At 37.9% G+C, this 21,709-nt stretch overlaps 1 protein-coding gene across 1 annotated transcript in view; it reads right to left on the bottom strand.

Annotated features, from left to right (window-relative positions):
• The window catches only part of LOC148939255 (tudor domain-containing protein 7-like), a 191,575-nt gene that overhangs the window by 155,114 nt on the left and 14,752 nt on the right, over nucleotides 1-21,709 (bottom strand). The window contains exon 3 of the mRNA XM_089106653.1: nucleotides 18,725-18,901. Within this exon, the coding sequence (XP_088962779.1) occupies nucleotides 18,725-18,901 (177 nt within the window). The remainder of the gene's footprint in view (nucleotides 1-18,724; nucleotides 18,902-21,709) is intronic.

Below are 21,709 nucleotides of genomic sequence, written 5' to 3'. Positions count from 1 at the left end.
TTGGAATAATTTTAGACAAATAATTTGTGAAGTTGTTGAAGGTGTATTAGGGAAGAAAGCTCGAACTGCAGCTAAGAATATTAGTGAAAAGTCTTTAAGTTTAATAGAAAGGAGAAAGGACTTGTAGAAGAATTATTTGAGAGATAGATCTTATGAAAATAATAGGAATATAAAGGAAGTGGAGGAAGCATTAACACATGAACTAAGGAGGTGTGAAGTGAAGGCCATGGATAAAATAAGTTGCCAAGGGTCTGGAAGATGTAACTAGACGGCATAATAGTGAAATATTGTACTGGCATGTTAATAAAATGAGAGGGATTTGTCAATCCGGAGTTGTCCCAGTTAAAGATAGGAATGGGGCCGAAATTAGCGACAAGGAAAAAAACTAAAGAGAAACGGGCCGAACATTTTGAGAATTTTCTAAACCATATAGAGTTACAGGAAAAGATATAGAGGAAAATGAAAAAGTTTGTGATACCTTGGATGTGAAGGAAGATTTGTTTTGTGAGGAGGAATTAGCAACAGTACTACAAGGATTAAAAAATAATAAGGCTCCAGGTGCTGATAGGGTGGTATATGAGTTTCTTAAATATGGTGGTTCTTAGGTTAGAAATTAGTTAGACTGAGAGTCTTAGGTTAGACTGAGAGATGCCGTAGACAAAGTTTTAAGAGAAGAACAGTGCGGTTTTAGAAAAGGTAGAGGATGTGTCGACCAAATTATCACTCTTAGGCTAATAATTGAGAACCTGATTTTTCAAATTGTTTTGGTCCTCAGTTTATAGATTACGAGCAAACATGCGGTTCTGTAGATAGAATAGCTTTAGTTAAGATCGTATCCTTGTATGGTATACCAGGCAAACACATCAAAGTAACCAGAGCATTGTACGAGAAAAATACTTGTGTACTTAAGGTAGAAAATGAGCTTCGCAGCTGGTTTTGTATTAAATCAGGAGTTAAGCAGGATTGTGTTCTATCCCCCTTTATATGGATTCTATTGATGGACTTTGTTTTAAGGAGCACAGGAAAGGCAATGGGAGACCACGGAATCAAATGGGGAGGAAAAAGTCTCCTGGACATGGATTATGCTGATGATTTAAGCATCCTAGATGAAAGTGTGAGCAAAATGAATGAAGTTTTAGAGGTTTTGCGAGTTCAGGGTGCTAGAATTGGTTTGATAATTAATGTTAGGAAGACTAAGTCACTAAGGCTAGGAATAAGTGAAGATGAAAAGGTGACGTTGGTTATTGAAAAGATTGATCAGGTGGGCAGCTTCACTTACCTTGGTAGTATTAGTAGTAAAGATGGTGGGAGCAGTGAAGATGTTAAAAGTAGAATAGCCAAGGCTCAGGATGTTTTTTACAGTTAAAAAAAGTTTGGAAGAATAGGAAGATAAGTCTGCAAACCAAGATTAGAATATTAGAAGCTACAGAGATGACAGTAGCCAAACATGGTTCTGAAGCAGGGCGCTCCAAAAGCGGACGAAGATTTGCTAGATGTTTTCCAGAGAAATTGCTTAAGGATTGTTCTGGGTACCCGGCTGACTGACCGTATTTCAAACAATAGGCTATATGGAAAACGTGGTCCAATACCACTCTCTAGGGCTATAATGAAAGAAAGGTTGAGGTGGGTAGGACACGTTGTGCGAATGAAGGGTGACAGATTGCCGAAGATTGTTCTTTTCGGCCAACCGTCTAGGGCTAAACGGAAAGCAGGTCGTCCCCGTCTGGGATGGGAGGACGTCATAAAGAAAGATTTAAAGGAAATGGGAACTTTGTGGGAGGGTGTAAAAAGGGAGGCTTTGAATAGATTGGGGTGGAGGAGGAGCGTGCGCTGCTGTGTTGGCCTCAGGCGGCTTGGTGATGCGGTGAGTTGTTAGTAGTAGTAGTATTTTTAGAGTAAGCTACTAATAGAGCTATTATTTTTAGAGTAGGCTACTATTTTTAGAGTAGGCTACTATTAGAGCTACTAATAGTAGCTCCAGTATCTACTTCCATTCAGATTAGTTTCCATCCATCAGATTAGTCTACCACTTATTAAAATCACTTCAAATAATATTTTGGTCAAGACAGCACAAAAACCCGTTTTAACAAAGTACCTTAGTAGAATTTCAGTTTAAGTACTTTTCGCTATCTCGGAAAGGGGTTAGTTAGGAAAATGAAACTTTCAGTAATGAATACAGGGTCAAAAAAATAATCTGGGAAGGTATTGTCAAGCTTCTATGTTAACGCTCTTCTTAAGTCTTAGAAGTTTGCCTACTTGACAGGTCTATATACAATTGAAATTTTGACAAAACAACAATTTACCTTAATTTTCAGTTATTAGTTTCTTTTTCTTTTGTTTTAGATCTGAAAATGCAATTCCTGTTATTTGAGTAGAATTCTAAGCCATATCAAGTTTTTTTTTTTTTTTAATATAGGAAATGTGTTTGCAGATCTTTGAAACCTCAGAAATCGGGATTGAGCAAAGTTGTGAAGCTGAAAACAGTTTTCATACGCTTCATTTGAGCAGAAAATTTATTTGCAAAATTATGTACAAAATTAGGTTTCTCTTTTACAACACGAAGATTTTTAAAGGTCGTCAAAGGTCACTGCCCTCTAGAGGGAGAAGGAGTGGAGGTATGTACTTCAAAATACATTCCCGGGACATAATTTGGTAAATTTTTCGTTATTCATATTATTGACTTACGAATAAAGTAAACATACCACTCGATGCCTTTTTTATGCTCTTTCCAAATATAAATATCATTTTTGTTGGAATGAATTTTACCTCCCATCCCTATATATACCAATCCAGGGTATATGCACATTAGGGGGTTGGAGGAAAGTTTAAACTTGCCTCTCATTTACATCAGAAATCAAATTTACCCCCGCCCCCCTAATGTGCAAATGTATACCCTGAATTGGTATATATAGGGGTGGGGGTAAAATTCGTTTCTGATAAAATAATTATTATATTTGGAAAGAGCATAAAAAAAGGCATCGAGTGGTATGTTTACTTTATTCGTAAGTCAACAATATGAATAACCAAATATTTACCCATACTTTAGTCTGTAGACACATCCCTGGAGGTTTCGTTTTCCTAACCTAACCCCTTTCCATGATAGCAAAAATTAGCTAAACTAGAATTTTACCAGAACCTTTGACGGTTAACTAGATTCAATTAACGGAGGAATATATTATTAAGGCTATACATGGGACAATCGGGGGGGGGGTACATGTTTCCTTCAAAAGAGCCGTAACTTTGCACTGTTACCGAATAGTTTCTACCTTCAGATGGTCAATCACCAGGGTCCTCCAGTCTTTGGGTTTAACTAATTTCACTCGTACCATTTAAAACACCTATGAAATTCAACAACACTCCAAAATTGTCAATGATAATACTAAAATGTTTATCTAGACGGTCCTTTTAAACGCTCTACGACTGAACATCAAAAGCTTCAGTTCTAGATTAAAGTTGTTCTTCGAAAACACGTCAGTGCAATATGAACGAGTAACAGTTGACTCAAATGTCGAGTCGGCAATATTAATTTTGCGATCGAGTGAGAGATCCAGGGTTGCCAGCGCCATGGATTACCAACTTTTCATGGATTTTGCTAATCTCACCATGGGTTTTCATGTTGCCATAGATTTTTTACCTTTCCAAGATACCATGTCCCGTTATAACTATTGAAGATTATTGAATAGCTAATAAATGAAAGAGATCATGTCTGGAAATTCAAATTCACGAGAGTTATTGGAAAAAAAAAGTTTTCTGTTGACTATTAAATCAAACAGTCGTGGTAAGAAACTTTAAGTAAGGAGCGACACGGCCTAATAATAACCAAAACTCTAAGAAAGGCAATTTTGATATCAATAGATACATCAAAAGAATCGGCTTATTATACTGATTCCAAATATATAAGGTTTATTAAGCTTAGTGTTAACCGTAAAAGGCTACGACCCTGAGAAAATTTGTCTGATTTTCGAAAAAGGGAGAAACATCCCATAAAAGTCAAGGAATCTTAATTAAAGTCACACCATCGAATTCAGCGTATCACAGAACTTTCAAGCTCCTATCTGTAAAAATGTGGAATTTTGTATTTTCCTTTCTCAGAAGAAAGATCACGGATACGTGTTTATTTATTTTATTTATTTATTTTCCAGGGTTGATTGCATGGGCGCCCATATGGGGGGGGGGCAGGGGGGGGCTCTTGCCCTCCTGGCTGAATGATGCTGCCTTATTTTTATATTTTTGTTCTGAGATTTCTATTATATAGCATTAAAAGTAGCAATTAGACGTAGTTTGCCCCCCCCCTGGAATTCAGTTTATGGGCGCCCATGGTTGATTGTATCGAACAAATGGTTCTAGAACATCGCGAAAGGGCTCAGCTGAACGGAAATGAAATTTCTAGGTATCTTTTTTTAAATTACCAAAAAGGTTGGAGGGCAACTATCCCCCTCCCGCACCGCTTTTTCCCCAAAACCACCCAATAATAATTTTGGGATAACCATTATGTTTACCCCCGCAATACCACGTCAAAAATTTTGGCTATAAAACTTGTCTAGGATCCATCAAACTTTTATTGCATTTGACGGTCCAATGGGATGCATAATATCTGCACAGTTAAGCAGCGAGGTAAATCAAGACATTTCCCGAAAAGGGCTTGTAATATGAAGTGTGAAATTTCAGGGAATACTGAGAAGGGGGCAAGTGAACATTAAATTATATACTAGCGGAGAGAAGGGAGCAAAATCAAAAGACACTTTGTCCATCCTAATTATCAAATCTGCAATATTATCGGTAACGATTTGGAGGATGGAGTTGAAACTTCCAGGTAGTTTTTGGGAAGAAGGGTGAGGGATGGGGGGACTAGCACAGATTAGTTGGAGTACCTAAATATTTTTGTCTTCGGTCGACCAATACGTTTCTATACTACAACCCACTACGGGACTTCGAAGTTACTCACGGTTAAGTAGGGAGGTAAATCAAAAGACAGTACGTGCTACCAGGTTATAAAAAAAGCGTATCTACAAAGTCTTGGGAACTGTTTAGGAGATAAAGTTGAAACTTTCAGGTACATACTTTTTTCTTTGGGAGGGGGGGGGGGTGGATCTCGAATTATAACTTAAAGGAGGATGCGGAGAAGGTCTAAAAGAGCATTTTGTCTTAAATATGTCTAGAAGCATTGGTACTATAAGCCCCTATGGGATTATAATCTATTCACGGCGAAGTAGTCAATTAACGATGAAGATACAAATCGAAAGACACTATATGTACCAAGTTGACAAAAAAGGCTATTCGCAATGTCTCGAGAACGGTCGCGATGTCTCAAGAACGGTCGCAATATCTCGAGATCGGCCGGGAAATCGAGTTCAAACTTGCAGTGGGTGTTGAGGGGAAAAGTGGACCTCAAATTTTGAGTAGAAGGAGGGGTGGAGGTAAATCTAAATACACTCTATATCCAGGCTATAAAAATAATATATATACAATGTTTCAGAAACAGTTTTGGGGATGAAGTTGAAACTTTCAGGTAGTGTGGGTAGGTAAGATGACTTAAATTTCGTTCACATGGGGGGGGGGGGCTAAAATGCTATATTTCCGATCCGCAAAGCTTTTGGACTAAAATACTCTATAATTATTGGCTAAAAGTGGTGAGGTAAATCAAAAGACACTTTTTGTTGCCAGGTAATCAAAACGGCTTATCTACAATATCAAGAACAGCTTTGGGGATCGAAGTAAATCATCAAGGGGGTGTTGAGGGGGGGGGCAATTGAACCTTAAATCTTCACTTGGGAGTTTTTCTCTCTGAAGATTTGACCTAAACCGACAAAGTGAGATAAAAGCGTTTAAAAATGACGAAGACACCGCTGTCTCTATGGCCAGTTAACTAAAAACTAAAAGTACACTGACTAAAAACCGAAATGTGGGCGCAATGCTTTTAAAAATGAACAAATTAATATTTTTAATAAAATCAAAGTGAAAAATAACTTTTACATGGCTTACAGGAAAATTGGAGTATATATTTTAAGATTTTCTTGTATCATTGATTGATAATAGCCTACAATTTTTTTTTTTGTAATTTTTACAATTTTGTAAAATAATATCTCTTTAATCTAAAAAAGATGCGGTACTTTCGCATTATCAAGGCCTCTCGGCTTAAACACTATAGAGAAGGCAATGATAAAAACCGTTTTTGACATGATAACCGCTGTAAACTAGGCAATGATAGTATGGTTTGCATTGTGTATACGATATTAAACTGTGGTTTTTTGGATTTTAGGGGGGGAGGTACCTAGGTTAGGCTAGGTTACGCATTTAATATATGCAATGCTTTACACCCCTCCCCTCTAATGTGCCAATATATAGCCCAAATTTGTTTCTAAACTATTATATATTCATACTATTTTATTTTATTTAATTAGCATTAACCAAACCTGACTTTTTCGAGAGGCCCTGATAATGCGAAAGAACCAAAGATAAGAAACTACTGATAAGAAATTAAGGCCCATTGATATTCAAAAGGCTTCCATAGAGCTCAATAAAGAATAAAAAACGTAATAGAGATCCAGGACCCTATCCTGAAATCTAGCTGTATTCCAGTTAAACGTCACTGTCCCATCTAAAGATCGTATCCACGCTTCGAAAATTCTGAAGTAATTGTCTAAAATTGTTTGCTGAGCAGTATTCAGAGGAAGGTTCCGTAAGGGTAACAAATTCTCCTTGAATACCGCTTCAATTCTCAAATTCATTTCTCAAAAATATCCTGAATAATGTGTGTGTGATTGAATGAATGATAATGAAGTGTATGAAAAATAATTTGATCTTTTGCTAATATTATATGATGATTTAAAAAAAAAAGTTATCTGACGAAATAATAATAAAAAAAAAGTTATGGCAAATCAAAAAACATTTTGAGCACAATTGAAATTTCAAGCAATTTTAGCGTTAAGGTAGCTTTAAATATAAGGGGTGGGGATAACACAATTTGTTTTAGAATGAAAATTTGTCATATTGAAACATAATAGTTTTAGTATAACATAATTAATTAAAAATTATGGGTGTGTAGGTTACCAAAGTGAATAACTTTGGTTTTATCAGTACATTTATCTATCAATTTATCTCTTCTCATTCACTAACCCGATGGCTTCTAATTTCTTTATTCAGACATGAAGTTCACGCTATTAGTCCACTAAATCCACGGAAAAAATAGACGGCCTGGGAAAAAATTGCAATATAAATGATTTTTACACCATTTTGTAGAGAAAAAAAATTCTGTCCACCATACCAAAATTCCCTGAGAATCCCTTCCGGGGAACAGGGTAAAACATGGAGGAAAAGGGAAATATCTCGTGGAAACTCGGAAATCTATGACCGGTAGTTTTTGATGCTAATAAAGGCATCCCTGATGCTCGTGGGCTAAAAAAGATCGGCTTCGCGTTTTTCTATTGCTGTGTAATACATCGTTCCCCCGTTTCCCCACTTACAGGGGGAAAAAGAAAGGTTAATAAAGATCCTGTACAACAGTCAACAAGACTAGCTTTCTGGGGGTTTCCCAGTACGAGAAGAATGAATATGTTACTTTGATTGCTCTATCATTAGCCTTTCCCCCCGTTTTCCAGTTACAAGGGAAAAAGAGGGGGAAATCAAGATATTCACCAAAGTGAATAGATATTCAGAAGGTTCTGTAGAATTTGGAGATGATACAAAGGTCTATCACCTCGGTTTTAAAACCCTCTAACACCATTTTGACGAGAGTTTAATATCCTATTCGTGGTGCTTCTCTTTTCCTGTTTACTGGAGATTCACTACCTACTGGTAGGTTCAATCAGTCAAGCAATAATACAGGCTTGCCGTCCCCGATCTTTGCTCGCTCTTTTACAAGTATACCTTGGAGTCCAGCTACACCAGCAATCTGGTTCACGTTTTCTCATCTTTCTTGGAGCGATCGGGCACTTGATGACGGAAACAGGAATAAAAGAAGTGCTCGAATGCCTATATGCCGGTAACACCATTAAGCATATCCTTAGCGGTAAGGCTGTTTCAAGAGCCATGAGAACGCACGGAAACAGGAATAAAAGAATTGCTCGAATGCCTATATCCCGGTTACACCATTAAGCATAGCATTAGCAGTAAGGCTGTTTCAAGAGCCATGAGAACGCACGAGCTTAGAGATTCAGCATTACATATCATTCTCATTTGCAAATCGTATGATTTTGACTACACAGATGATACACGTGCCAGTCCTCAAGACTTTGTAGAAGCTCCGGCAATATGTATGGCTCTACTGAATAAGGAAAACCCTCAAGGATGCAACCAACGCAGACGTAGTGCGTCGAATCCAAACACGAATAATGGAGTTTCAAGACAAGCTGCAGAATAACAGGACTGCAAAATATGGCTTCAGTATTCAGAAATGTTCGGAATGCTTAAGAAGGCCATCAGGGCAGAACGGACAGGAAACAGGGTGCAGCATCTTCAAGCACTCTCTGAGATGCTCCCTTACTTTGCAGCTGCAGGCCACAACCTGTATACGAAATTGGTGAGAATACTTATTCAGCAAATGGAAGAGCTGAAAGAAAGTAACCAGAAGCTGTATAAAGACATTACGGATGGGATGTTTGTCATACGAAGAAGCGATAGATTTTGGGCTGGGCTCTCTTCCAACTTAGTAATTAAGCAAGTACTGATGAGGTCACTGAAAAAAAGCATGGGACTCACTAGGGGAAATGGAACGAGTGAGACGCAAAGGGTGATCTGGACAATATCAATGCCAGTACGAGCTGATATTAATGAGCTTATGCAGTCTCTCATCGGCGTTGAGTATGTGCCAGCTGACCAGCACGTTTCCGAAAAACCAGCTCGGATAGAAAGGACGTAAAGGCTTTAGTAGCTTTTTTTGCGCAGTCCTGTCCAGATGACAACTGCACTCAAATGCGCAATATATGGAGTGCTATTGCAGCAGCAAGGGATATTAACACGGATACAGCAAAGGCGATAGGAAAAGGTATTCTGACGTCAATGGACGACGCCGATGATAATCGCTACATCTTCAAGCGCAAAAGCAAAGCGATTATGATGACCTATTAAGGCAACATTTCCGAAGCTGACGATGCAGACATAAAAATAGACGCAAGTCTTCTGTTCCTAAGTCTTGCAGCAGCGGAAACTGCAGCCGGAGGGGATATGGAAGAAACTCTCAGATATGAACTCTCAAGCTACCCTATACCCGTTTCGAATCGTCAAGCCTGCCACCACAGCCAGATAAAGCGGAGCTATCGAAAGCTATTAGGAAATTAGCAATGGCAGAACCTGTGAACGTCCTATCAAAAGAGCCGGAAAAATATGTGGTCAATGGTGGATGGCTGCTCCAGAATATTCAATAGAAAACAGGAAACACTTTCAAACAGATTTACAACAGTTAAGTTTCATTCGTGACACAGAAGTATTCAAATGCTTCCGTCGTCTTTGATGGTTACAGTTCCGGCCCGTCTGCCAAAGATGTCACCTAGGTTAGACGAACGAAAGGTATCCCGTGTCACACCGTCAATTGCACACTGAGTATGAAGCTGCAAAGGAAGAAGGAGAACTTCTTGCGGAATCCAAATAAGAAGCAGAACATTATTCGATCTATTGGTAAGAAGGTTGTCCAAGCCGGCCTCACTTTCCTTCATGCAGAGAGATATGGGGGCGTTCTGATTGCATGTACATGTGTTAATGCGGCCAAGGAAAGGGTAACCGCAGTAGTCGGGAACGACACTGATTTATTGATCCTTCTCCTCCATCACCTGCCTCCGGAAGCCAGGGATCTCTAATTCAAAACCAGTACCAAGTCAAGAGTGTTGTAAACTAAATACTGGCACATCAACTTTATGAAAAGATCGCTGGGATAGGTTTGACACTCTATTCTTGTTGGCCATGCTTTTCTTGGTTTCGACACGACGTCCCGTTTGTTTGGGATGGGAAAGCAGGCTGTCCTGCCATTCCTGAAAAGCCATGAAGAATTTAGGAATAACTGTGAAGTATTCCTTAATTCGCGCTCTACGAAGGAGGAAGTCCAGCCAGACGGTGAAAACATTTTGATGTTTCTACAAGGCTAAGAAAGGGGAGGGTCTCAGCAAAGCTAGGTACAGGGTTTTTCTTGAAAAACTGAACAGCTCAAAGACATCAACTATTGTGAACCCAGAGTGACTTCCGCCCACTCCGTCGGCTGTGAAATTTCATTCTTATAGAGTCTTCTATCAGGTAGTGCAATGGCGTAATACTGCGTCAGAACTCGACCCGAAAGACTGGAGTTGGCGATTGCGTGACGGACGCCTCACTGCAATCATGACAGACATCGGACCTACTCCACCTTATCTGCTAAATATGATTCATTGCAGCTTCACGCGTTCCAACTGTGACATTTCACGCTGTAGTTGCCAAAAAAAAATGGATTGCCTTGTACACTTGCTTGCAAATACTGCCAAGGGATTGCGTGTTCCAATAAAGATGTTTTTGTTGATAACGATGGAGAAGACGATGTTTAGTACAAATCCTTGATCTTATCCTTCTTAGTTCAATAAAAACCGAAATTATCTTTTGCTGTGATTACCGAAGTTACCAGATTTGTTTCATTTTTTACATTTAATTTTGTCTTATGTTTCTATTATACAGTCGAAGTAAATCTGCCCACGTACTCCAAAGGCCCGATGCATTGTCTCCCCTACGGTGAAAACAGTACAGAAAAGCAAGATACAAATCTAATACCATGTTTTTTTAAATCATCGAGTAAAAAAACCTCGGGGGTGATATTTTGACCAGCCATATCGCACAACTCTCGAGGATACTGTTTTCCCCTCCCCCGCTAAAGGGGGAAATCGAACCAAGTCCAGCGATAAAACAGCATAACTTTCTTTTTTCGATTTCTCCGCGCAGAAAAAGAGCAGACGTGAAATTTGAGCGCACAATAAATCTGCCCCTGAATTTTTTCAATTTGCCCCCTTTCCCCCTGTTTTTACCCTGTTCCGTTGAGGGGATTTTTGGGGACTTTTGTTATGTTTTACAGAATTTTTTCTCTACAAGACGGTGTAAAAATATTTTATATTGCAATTTTGTCCCAGAGTTTCGTGGATTTACTGAACTACTAGGACATGGAAGTCGGCAGGATGCCTATTACTATTGCCCCCCCCCCCACGAGAAAGAAGAAGACAAAAAATGAATAAGAAAATGATCAGGAAAAAAAGGTAAATCAATTCAATTGTCAAAAATAACATTTCAATTTTCCTGATCTACATTATTCTGCTGATCCTCCCTTTGAAAACAGCTAAGCAAAATGCTTTTGGAAATTAACTCGGATGTGTGAAAATATCGGGTACAAACTTTAGGCGTAACAGTGACGTAATATATATGAGAACCAATCATTTTTAGCATAAGAAAATTCTACAATAGGAAACCAAAACGCTTTACCTGTGAAAAAAAAATTGGGATACACTCATCGCATTAGGAAACCACTCCTACTTCATTATTTACGTACGCAGGAATTTGTTTCGGAGGAGGGGGGCCAGAACCTTGAAACCCATTATTCTGTGAGAAAAATCAGAAAATTATGGGGGAAAAATCGTGAGATTTCTGCCCCCCCCCCCTGCGTATATCCCTGTGCTGCATCGATTGGTGGAATATGTACAATTCATATGAATTTCAGTTTCTCCTTCAGAACTGACAGGGTTAGTGTGGGCAAAAAACACCAGAATACTTCCGTATTTGAGGAAAGCACCAAAATTTCTACCCGGAACGCCGCTAAGTGGCTTGAAATCCAAGACGGCAGACGAAAATACGAATTTATCAAAATGAGAACATATGCCCGTTCAAATAGGCTAGTATTGGGTAATCGATAGCACAGAACTTACGAATTTGAACGTAAAACTAACCTAAGTTGTACCGTAGGGTTGTTTGGCCTTCAGATTTAAGATGGCGGTCGAAAAATACAAGTTTTGTTAAAACAAGAAGCAACGACTTCAAATGGGCGGATTAGGAGCAATCGATACTTCAGATTCTGAAAACGCACTTATATCATAGGCAGCGCGCTAGCGCTGCCTAAGTAAAGAACGATGTGGGCACAATGTTTTTTTTTCTCTATGCCCGGGCACTCCGTATCGAAGGCGTTGTCGTAGAAACTTCGAAAAGGGCTCATTCGATTGGAAATTGGAGTGGCTAGGGCCCATTTGAATAGTCGAAAATGATTGGAGGGCAACTAGCCCCCCCCCCAGCCCATCATTCCCCCAAACACAGCCAATCCAAATTTTGGGATAGCCATTTTGTTCAGCGTAGTTGATTTCCAGAAAGAAAATATGTTTTTGAGGAGGACAATTCCCACAACCCTCAGGGCAAGGGTTTTAAGTTATGCCCTGGGGGCATATAAGGTTTTTATAGAAGGTGTTGTCGTAGAAACTTCAAAAGAGGATCATTCGATTGGAAATTCAAAGGGTCAGTGCCCTTTTTAATAGTCGAAAGTGATTGGAAGACAACTAGCCGCCCCCCCCACGCCCATCATTCCCCAAAACACATCCAATCAAAATTTTGAGACAGACATTTTGTTCAGCGTAGTTGGTTTCCTTACAAAAAATATGTTTTTGAGGAGGAGACTCCCTCAAAACCCTCAGGGCAAGGGTTTTAAGTTATGCCCTGGGGGCATGTAAGGTTTTTATAGAGGGCGTTTTCTTAGAAACTTCAAAACAGGATGATTCGATTGGAAATTCAAAGGGCTAGTGCCCTTATTAATAGTCGAAAGAAATTGGAGGGCAACTAGCCCCCCCCCCTAATGCCCATCATTCCCCTAAAAACATCCAATCAAAATTCTGAGATAGCCATTTTGTTCAGCGTTGTTAATTCCAAGACACAAACTATGTTTTTGAGGAGGACACTCCCCGCAACCCTCAGGGCAAGGGTTTTAAGTTATGCCCTGGGGGCATATATGGTTTTTATAGAAGGCGTTGTCGTAGAAACTTCAAAACAGGCTCATTCGATTGGAAATTCAAAGGGTTAGTGCCCTTTTTAATAGTCGAAAGTGATTGGAGGGCAACTAGCCGCCCCTTCCCCCACGCCCATCATTCTCCTAAACACATCCAATCAAAATTTTGAGATAGCCATTTTGTTAAGCGTAATTGATTTCCAGATAGAAAATATGTTTCTGAGGAGAAAACTACTCCAAACCCCTCAAGGCAAGAGTTTTAAGATATGCCCTGGGGGCATTTAATGTGTTTATAGATGGTGTTGTCGTAGAAACTTCAAAAGAGACCCATTTGATTGATAATTCAAAGGGCTAGCGCTCTTTTTAATAGTGGAAAGTCATTAGGGGGCAACTAGCACCCCTCCCCCCACACGCCCATTATTCCTCCAAACACATCCAATCAACATTTTGAGATAGCCATTTTGTTCAGCGTAGTTGATTTCCAGATAGAAAATATGTTTTTGAGGAGGACACTCCCCGAAACCCTCAGGGCAAGGCTTTTAAGTTATGCCCTGGGGGCATATAAGGTTTTTATAGAAGGCATTGTCGTAGAAACTTCGAAAATGGCTCATTCGATTGGAAATTCAAAGGCCTAGTGCCCTTTGTAATAGTTGAAAGTGATTGGAGGGCAAGAATCCCCCCCGCGTCCATTATTTCCTAAGCTACGTTATCAGGACATCTCGATATAGACATATTGTCCGAGTGTTTATTTTTCCTAGTGTAATTTGTTATCACAAGGAGGACACTCCCCACAACCCATACGGCAAAGAGTTTACGTTTTGATCTGGGGGCATGGAGCGTTTTTTTAGAAAGCGGTGTCGTAGAAACTTCAAAACAGGATCATTCGATTGGAAATTCAAAGGGTCAGTGCCCTTTTTAATAGTCGAAAGTGATTGGAAGACAACTAGCCCCCCCCCCACGCCCATCATTCCCCCAAACACATCCAATCAAAATTCTGAGACAGCCATTTTGTTCAGCGTAGTTGGTTTCCTTACAGAAAATATGTTTTTGAGGAGGACACTCCCTCAAAACCCTCAGGGCAAGGGTTTTAAGTTATGCCCTGGGGGCATATAAGGTTTTTATAGGTGTTGTCGTAGAAACTCCAAAAGGGGCTCATTTAATTGGAAATTCAAAGGGCTAGTGCCCTTTTTAATAGTTGACAGTGATTGGAGGGCAACTAGCCCCCCCCCCCACGCCCATCATTCCCCCAAACACATCCAATCAAAATTTTGAGGTAGGCATCTTGTTCAGCGTAGTTGATTTCCAGATCGAAAATGTGTTTTTGAGGAGGATACTCCCCCACAGCCCTCAGGGCAACCTATTTTGTTGTTGTTGTTGTTGTTTAGACCAGGTCACTTCGTGTCGAAGGAGTTGTCGTGGGGACTTCAAAAGGGGTTCATTCGATTGAAAATAGAAAAGGCTGATGCTCTTTTTAATAGTCGAAAGTGATTGGAGGGCAACTAATCCCTCTTCCACTCCCACCTTCCCACGCCCACCCTGCCATTTGCCCATTATGTTTTAAAACTAAATGTTGCCTTAAGATTAAATCAAAATGCACTGTGATATTGCTAATTCCAAATAAGGCATCTCAGCAGTATTCCAAGAACGACAGAGGCTATTATGTTCAAACTTTCGGGGCTACTTCTGTTCTTAAAATTTAACCAAATCAAAATAGCGTAAGTGTATCCATTCTATCAAAGAAAGTAAACAGATTTTTTTGCGAATGGTATCAAGTTTTCCATTTCAGGTCAACTAGACGAGGTATGAAGCTAAATTAAACAGTTCTATTTGTGCCCAGATTTTTAAAAGGGTGTGTTTTGTTAAAAATTGCTGAAAATTTTTCTCCAGCATACAAATAGCAGGCCAAACTATAAAGTCTTAAAAAACAAAAAGCTTTGAAGTGCTATTTTCTTTTTCCCTGAAAAGACTATGTCCATATAAAACGAACATAAATTAATTGAAAAAACTTTTCTCACAAAATAAGTTTTTCAAAGAAAAGTAAAGAACATCATTAAACAAAAAAATGAGCAAACATAAAATCAAATAATCTACCAAGCGTGAAACTACCACATAGCAGCATCGATAAATAAATGAAACCCAAAACGAAATTAACATAAGTTGGGCTCAAAGCCCCTATGCCTTCCCAAGGCCAGAACATAATTTGCACTTTACTGAAAAAAATACAAATGAATCTGCATTGTCAGTTTAATATGCATATACTGATATTTAGTATATCAAAATGTTAATATTATTTGATTTATTAAAGTTATAAAAAACAAAAACATTTATATTTTTTTCAGTAAAGTGCAAATTATGTTCTGGCCTTGGGAAGGCATAGGGGGTTTTGAGCCCAACTTATGTTAATTTCTGCTTTTTTTAGTTTGACTCGATTATTTATTGTAATTTCTGTTCGTTTTGGGTTTAATTTTTTATCGATACTGATTTGTGGTAGTTTCACGCTTGGTAGATTATTTGATTTGATTTTTGCTTATTTTTTGTTTAATGGAGTTCTTTACTTTTCTTTGAAAAACTTAATTTGTGAAAAAAGTTTTTTAATTAATGCACATAAAAATACCTTAGTTGTACCGTTAATCCGCTTGGGGTCTAAAATCGAAGATGGCGGAAGAAAATGTCAGTTTTCTGAATCGCACGAGGTTCATAATCCCGATATAACAGGCTAGAGTGGAGCAATTAGTGAAGCAGTTTTAAATATCTTTCTTTCATTCCAACATACGCCAAATAGTAGTACAGTCGGTACAGTACAAGTAGCCGAAGTATGAGACCAAGACGCGTCCAATTTATGGCCTTTGTTTACATGTTCTTGGTCTTTTGTCGTAAAACTGTTTCTTTCCTAAATTCATTCACGTTGTCGCAGTCTTGTTTTACGTCGTATGTCTTCATGACAAAGCGTTTAAGGTCGTGGACATGCAGTTCTGTCACTTGGGAAGGCTGGTTTGTCAGTTGAAGGAAAGTCTCCGTCAGTCCTGGCATATTTTGCCAAGTCGCAAAGAACTGCCTCTTTGAGTGGTGGATAAAAGAACATCCTGTAAAGGCGTGAAAGAACGAAAGTGCCTGTGATTTCGTCGGCTCGAGCGATCGAACTATTTCGTGAATGGGAACGTACTTCAGGTTGGTACCGACACGAAACGCAATAAATAGTTCGGATACTCCAATGCGATCAAAGCACGAGGTCACAATCACGTCTGTGTCCACTGTTCATATGAGAATCGACGCATGTCCTTGTAAGACTGTGTCGCAAGCGTGAAGCAAAAGGTGGGTGTCAGTCTCTTCGTGTGAACACAACTGAATGAGGCTCTGCTCTTCGAATTCCTCGTTAGTTACGCACGTGTTTCCGGCAGTGCAATATGCTCGTTTTGACGTTGGAGACCTTTTCAAGACAGCATGGGACAGCAGGTTAAACAAGCCTGTTCTGTTTGCATCTACTTGCAGGAATTCTTTCCAATTCAATGGGATTTGTGCGTTCAGAACAACTTTTAGACGTGAACCCTTGCCTCTCTGACTTCTGACAAATTTGTCTCTCGACAAATTTGAGCTGATACTCTATCATGGGAAAAAACACGTTTTCTGCATACTCTCCGAAGGTCGTCGGATTCCCTGGGTTCAACATTCGCACCAGAGCAGCTCCGTCTGTCAGTTTCGCTGTAACATTTGGAACGTTAACCTCAGAAGCTGGGGTTAAGCTGATTAAGACATCTGCAAGTTCAGCCTTGTTGCCAACACGGATCTGGCCATCAGACGCCAAAGTCGGTCTATACTGACTGTTTTCGTGTTTGAAGAAGGCGTCCATGTCTCCTCCTCGAGCAACACAGCCCATGTAAAGTGCTCCAAACAGTGATACATCATTTCTAGCGGCGCTTAGCTGAGTTTTCACTGAGGTTGGTCTTTTCTTCTTAGAGCCTCCAAATAGGGCAATGCAATTCTTGACCAACGGAGCTGTTATTAGTTTGGAGTATTCAAGGAGGCGTTCCTTCACAAACTGTCTGTACTGCTATTTGCCCAGGGCCTTGAAATCGGCTTTCCTGGTTCAGCAACGACATTCGTCATTTATAGTAACGATGAAGCTGAACACTAGATGACAGGTTTAACAAAAGCAGTCGACATGGAGGCAAATTTAAGCCGTTTGCAATTTGTCAAGTTTGGACAAACGTTTTTTTTTTTTTTTTTTTTTTGTAAATGTCGGGGGGTTTTTCATGCAAACTGTATGTATTTTTTTAGTCAGTTTAGTATCAGAATGCTTCTTTTCTTGCCATTATTCAGAACAATAGACGGAATTCCAGATATTATTACTTTTGTCCACTCTTACTTTCATATACCAAAGCCACCAATTACCCCAGACTAGCCTATTTGAGCGGTCATGTCTTCTCATTTTAACAAACTCGTATTTTCGTCCGCCATTTTCAATTTGAGGCACCTAGCAGCACTACGGTACAAATTAGGTTATTTTTGCGTTCATATTCGAACCTATGCCATCGATTACCCCGGACTAGCTTATTTGAACGGCCATGTCTTCTCAATTTGAAAAACTCGTATTGTCGTCCGCCATCTTGGATTTAAAGCCACCTAACGGCACTACGGTACAACAGGTTATACGTAAGCACATATTCAGAGCCTCTGCCATCAATTACCGCATACTAGCCTATTTGAACGGCCACGTCTTCTCATTTTGACAAACTCGTATTTCGGTTTTTCAAGCCACATAGGAACATCTAGGCTTTTTAATTCTGAAAACGAAAACGCAGATCCCGACTCGAAAATTGTATTTTTGTGTCCACGTAAAAGAAATTTGATTATAGCCTCCAGAGGAGTTTTGAACAAAATTGTGTTTTTGAGAACATACAGCAGTTTAAGTCTGATCTCGAGGAGCATAAATCTAATTAATAAGCATACAGAAATTTACCTTCATTAGGCTATATAGATGAATAAATTTATAAAACTTAAAAAATAAAAAAAAAACAATATTTTTTAAATGACCGACAAAGAAAACCAAGCAAAACTGATAACAAGATATCAAATTCTTTTTTACGCATCATTATCTTGACGATCCTCTGGGTCATTATCTACGAAAAGCAAACATATCTAGAAAAAAGGGAAATGACATGTAAATCCCAAAAGAGTTAAACAATTACATGGTCGGAGAAGCCACAACTTTCCAATGCCCACAAGAAATATTGCTGAATAACTGAGAGTGAAACGTGATGCTTTGACCCTTTCTCTTTTCCAGAATGAATAAATTCACAATTAACACCGTTAATTAACATTCGCCGCCATCTAGTGGTGCTCCGAGGAAAAATGTCGCTTGCGCAATCGAGCCATATTGAAGAACATGATCCAAAGTAAATCTCTGCCGATTTTTGTGCTTTCCTCAAACACTGAAACACTAAGTATTCTGGTGTTTTTCAACGCTTTTCGCCTGCACTAGGGTAGACATTTCAGACTGAAGCTGCATTCTGTTCAACAGAACTCATTTTGACATAGCAAAAATAGCTATTATTTAGAGCAATTAAAAATAAAATAAAACTTTAAAACCAGAAAATTACTTAGTTTGTGTTAGAAAAACTTCAAAGAAAAGACTTTAAAGTAGCAAAATTTTACAGGCCACTTGGTGGCCACAGGCCATAATTTCGTCATCCTTGTTTTAAACTAATCTGTAAGCTAAATTAAAGCAAAATTTTTCAAATACAAATTGATCGATGTTCCCTTCTTTCAATCTAATATCAGCAGTTAAAGAAGAAGACGTACCTTTTGAGGTTGGGGCACAGGATGTCGTATGGGGGGTGGGCTCAGAGCTAGTCTAAATTCAGTAGTTCGGTGTGGGAAATTTGGCTGGAAGCGCGGTGGCACAGGAAATCGACCACCCCTTCTCATTCTATTCGGCAGGTTTGGATACCATGTCGGTCTTGAATATGTCGAATATGCCTATAACAAAGACTAAAAGTAAAATAAGGGAACTCAAACAGTTTTTATTAAAAAAAAAAAAATTCCCAAAAAGTCAGGAGACTAATCTTATATTTGAGAGATAAAAAAACAAATAAATGGACATATGTCAAGATCTAGCAAAACTATAAAAAGCCAGATGAATACGTGTGGATTTATTTCAGGGAAAAAGGGAGAGGGAAACCAATTCAGGAAAAATATCAAACATACCAAAACCATATGAGAAAAATAACAAATAATAGGGAAAGATCTGAAACAATATATATATATATATATATATATATATATATATATATATATATATATATATATATATATATATATATATATATATATATATATATATATATATATATATATATATATATATATATATATATATATATATATATATATATATATATATATATATATATATATATATATATATATATATATATATATATATATATATATATATATATATATATATATATATATATATATATATATATATATATATATATATATATATATATATATATATATATATATATATATATATATATATATATATATATATGCCAGACACTGTCCAAATAATAAGGATTTTATAATCAGAAGCAGGGTTGCCACTACAACCAAACAGAAATCACCAACTTTTCACAAAGAAAGTCATCAAAAACACCAGCATTTCACCAAAAAATCGGTGGTCAAAATGATAGGCTTTACACCAAAAAGACGCGTTAGGCACCTTGAGGTAAGACATTATGTTTATCAAAGACCTTTAACTACTTCAAGAAGGAAGAGAATTTATAAAAAAAAGGGATTTCCAACAAAAACTAAAATTGTGATGAAAAATCCTGTTTTTGGATATAAAAAGTGCCGTTTTTTTATCTAACTACTATTTTACCTTTCTTTGTCTTTACTTTCCAAAACCATTTTTTTTCTTGGTTTCCATTGAAACGAGTAACCACAATACTCTTCTTTCGTCCTAAAATCGAATTTCATTTGCTTATGAGCGTTTTTAATCCCTGTGCCACAGTATGCATCCTTAATGGTAAACTTTCGCTTTGAAAAAGCACACTCAAATATTGTCGATTTCTTATATATTTGTTTCACCTCTGGAAAATTGTCGTGGATCAAGCCTAAGCTGAAATATCAGACAAACGGTGATAAATCCTATCCCCCTGGTAACTTCGACAAGACCCCTGCTCTGGTCAATCGTCTAAATACTCTGGTTTGGAGGTATCATACAAAAGAAGCAGTTTGGCTAAAAACACAAGGGCCATAGAGCCCGCAATTCTACCAGCCAGCAGAAACAGCTTTCATCATTAACTTTTTAAAGGCAGTCATTCTGCAAACCCACAACTTCACAAAATGTACCTGACACCCCCCCCCCCCCTGTGATAAGTTTGTTGTTGCTAGCCCCGTTAATTAATGCGTCAGCTCGTTACCTCGGAATACTTAGACTTACTTTGACTTACCAAGACTTACTTTGAACTTCCAAGAATTTTAGGTCTAATGCTACAGTGTATCTTTATGCTAAGAAGTTAGATAACAGAACAACAGAGCAACAAAACAAAAAGAACAGAACAGAACAAAAAAAAGGCAAAAAAAACAAAAAAGAACAAAAAGGATGACTGAGAACAAAAGAAGTGACAAGGATGACTTTAGACGAAGACAAACTATTTGAAGTACAGATAACCCTTATCACTATTCATTAGTTCCATATTAGACAGAAATTTATTTTCTTTAATTAAACATCCTTTCTACTACAATTTATCCAAGACCTTATACTGATCATGTACTAGTCCTAAATGGCAGTACGAATAATACACCAATCAAATCTGTCAACATTCAAATAATATCAAATCAAAATCTGTAACTCAACTCAAATCATGCCAAATAATAAATCAAATCTGTCATTATTCAAGATATAGGATTAGAACTAGGTATTGGTTGGTATACTTTTTTACTCAAATTTTTACACCAAATGTCTGTCCCAAGAAACTATATAAAGTCTGGCTAGCCAATGTACTGACACGGAAAGGAATTTTTCTATCACATCTCATTGTAAAAAATCAAAATACGTAGGACTAGCTTTTTGATTTCGTATTTTACCTTTTTTTTTCTTTTTCTTTGTTTTTTCCTTAGTCTATCTAAAGAAGTCTTGACTAGTGAAATACCAAGATCACAATTTTTTTTGCTAGTCACATTTTGAGAAAAAGATTCGAGTTACAGAGATATAATGACTTGTCATCTATTGTACCCAATAGCTGGCAAACATTTATGTATCTGTTATTTTTTTTTTTTTTTTTTTTGATTTCATTAGATACTAAACAATTGGAGTGAAAACAGTAAATTCTCATCTTAATCAACCAAGTTACCTCAAGTTATATAATTAGCGCCAAGACGTTCAAATGTTTATGAAAGGTTAATACTGACATGAAACAGCAAATTCTGCAATTATTGTGCAAACTAACCCCTTTCTATTTGGAGGTAAAACAAGGTGGTTCTACTAATATTGCAATGTGGTTTTCTATTTGATTATTAGTTACCTTAATCAAAGAAAAAACTATCAGACAAGCAACCAAAATAAAATGAGGACAGCACAAAATAGTAACACAATATAACTGGGCTGAAACAACAATGAAAGAAAGGAATGAAGCATATTTCGTCTCTTTTTGTCAAGATTACCTGCCTACTGTAGGAATAATAAAACAGGATACCCATACTGAAATTAGTTCAGCCCAAAGTCCAGCAAGCACAGGGAATCTGGACGATTTGAATCTAATCCACAGTATGAAT

The sequence above is a fragment of the Artemia sp. Qi Xiang Cuo genome, chromosome 21 (genome assembly GCF_049724085.1).
Source record: "Artemia sp. Qi Xiang Cuo chromosome 21, ASM4972408v1, whole genome shotgun sequence".
NCBI lineage: Eukaryota > Metazoa > Arthropoda > Branchiopoda > Anostraca > Artemiidae > Artemia > Artemia sp. Qi Xiang Cuo.
Note: the sequence above shows the minus strand (reverse complement) of the source record. Positions and strands in the feature narration are given on the sequence as shown.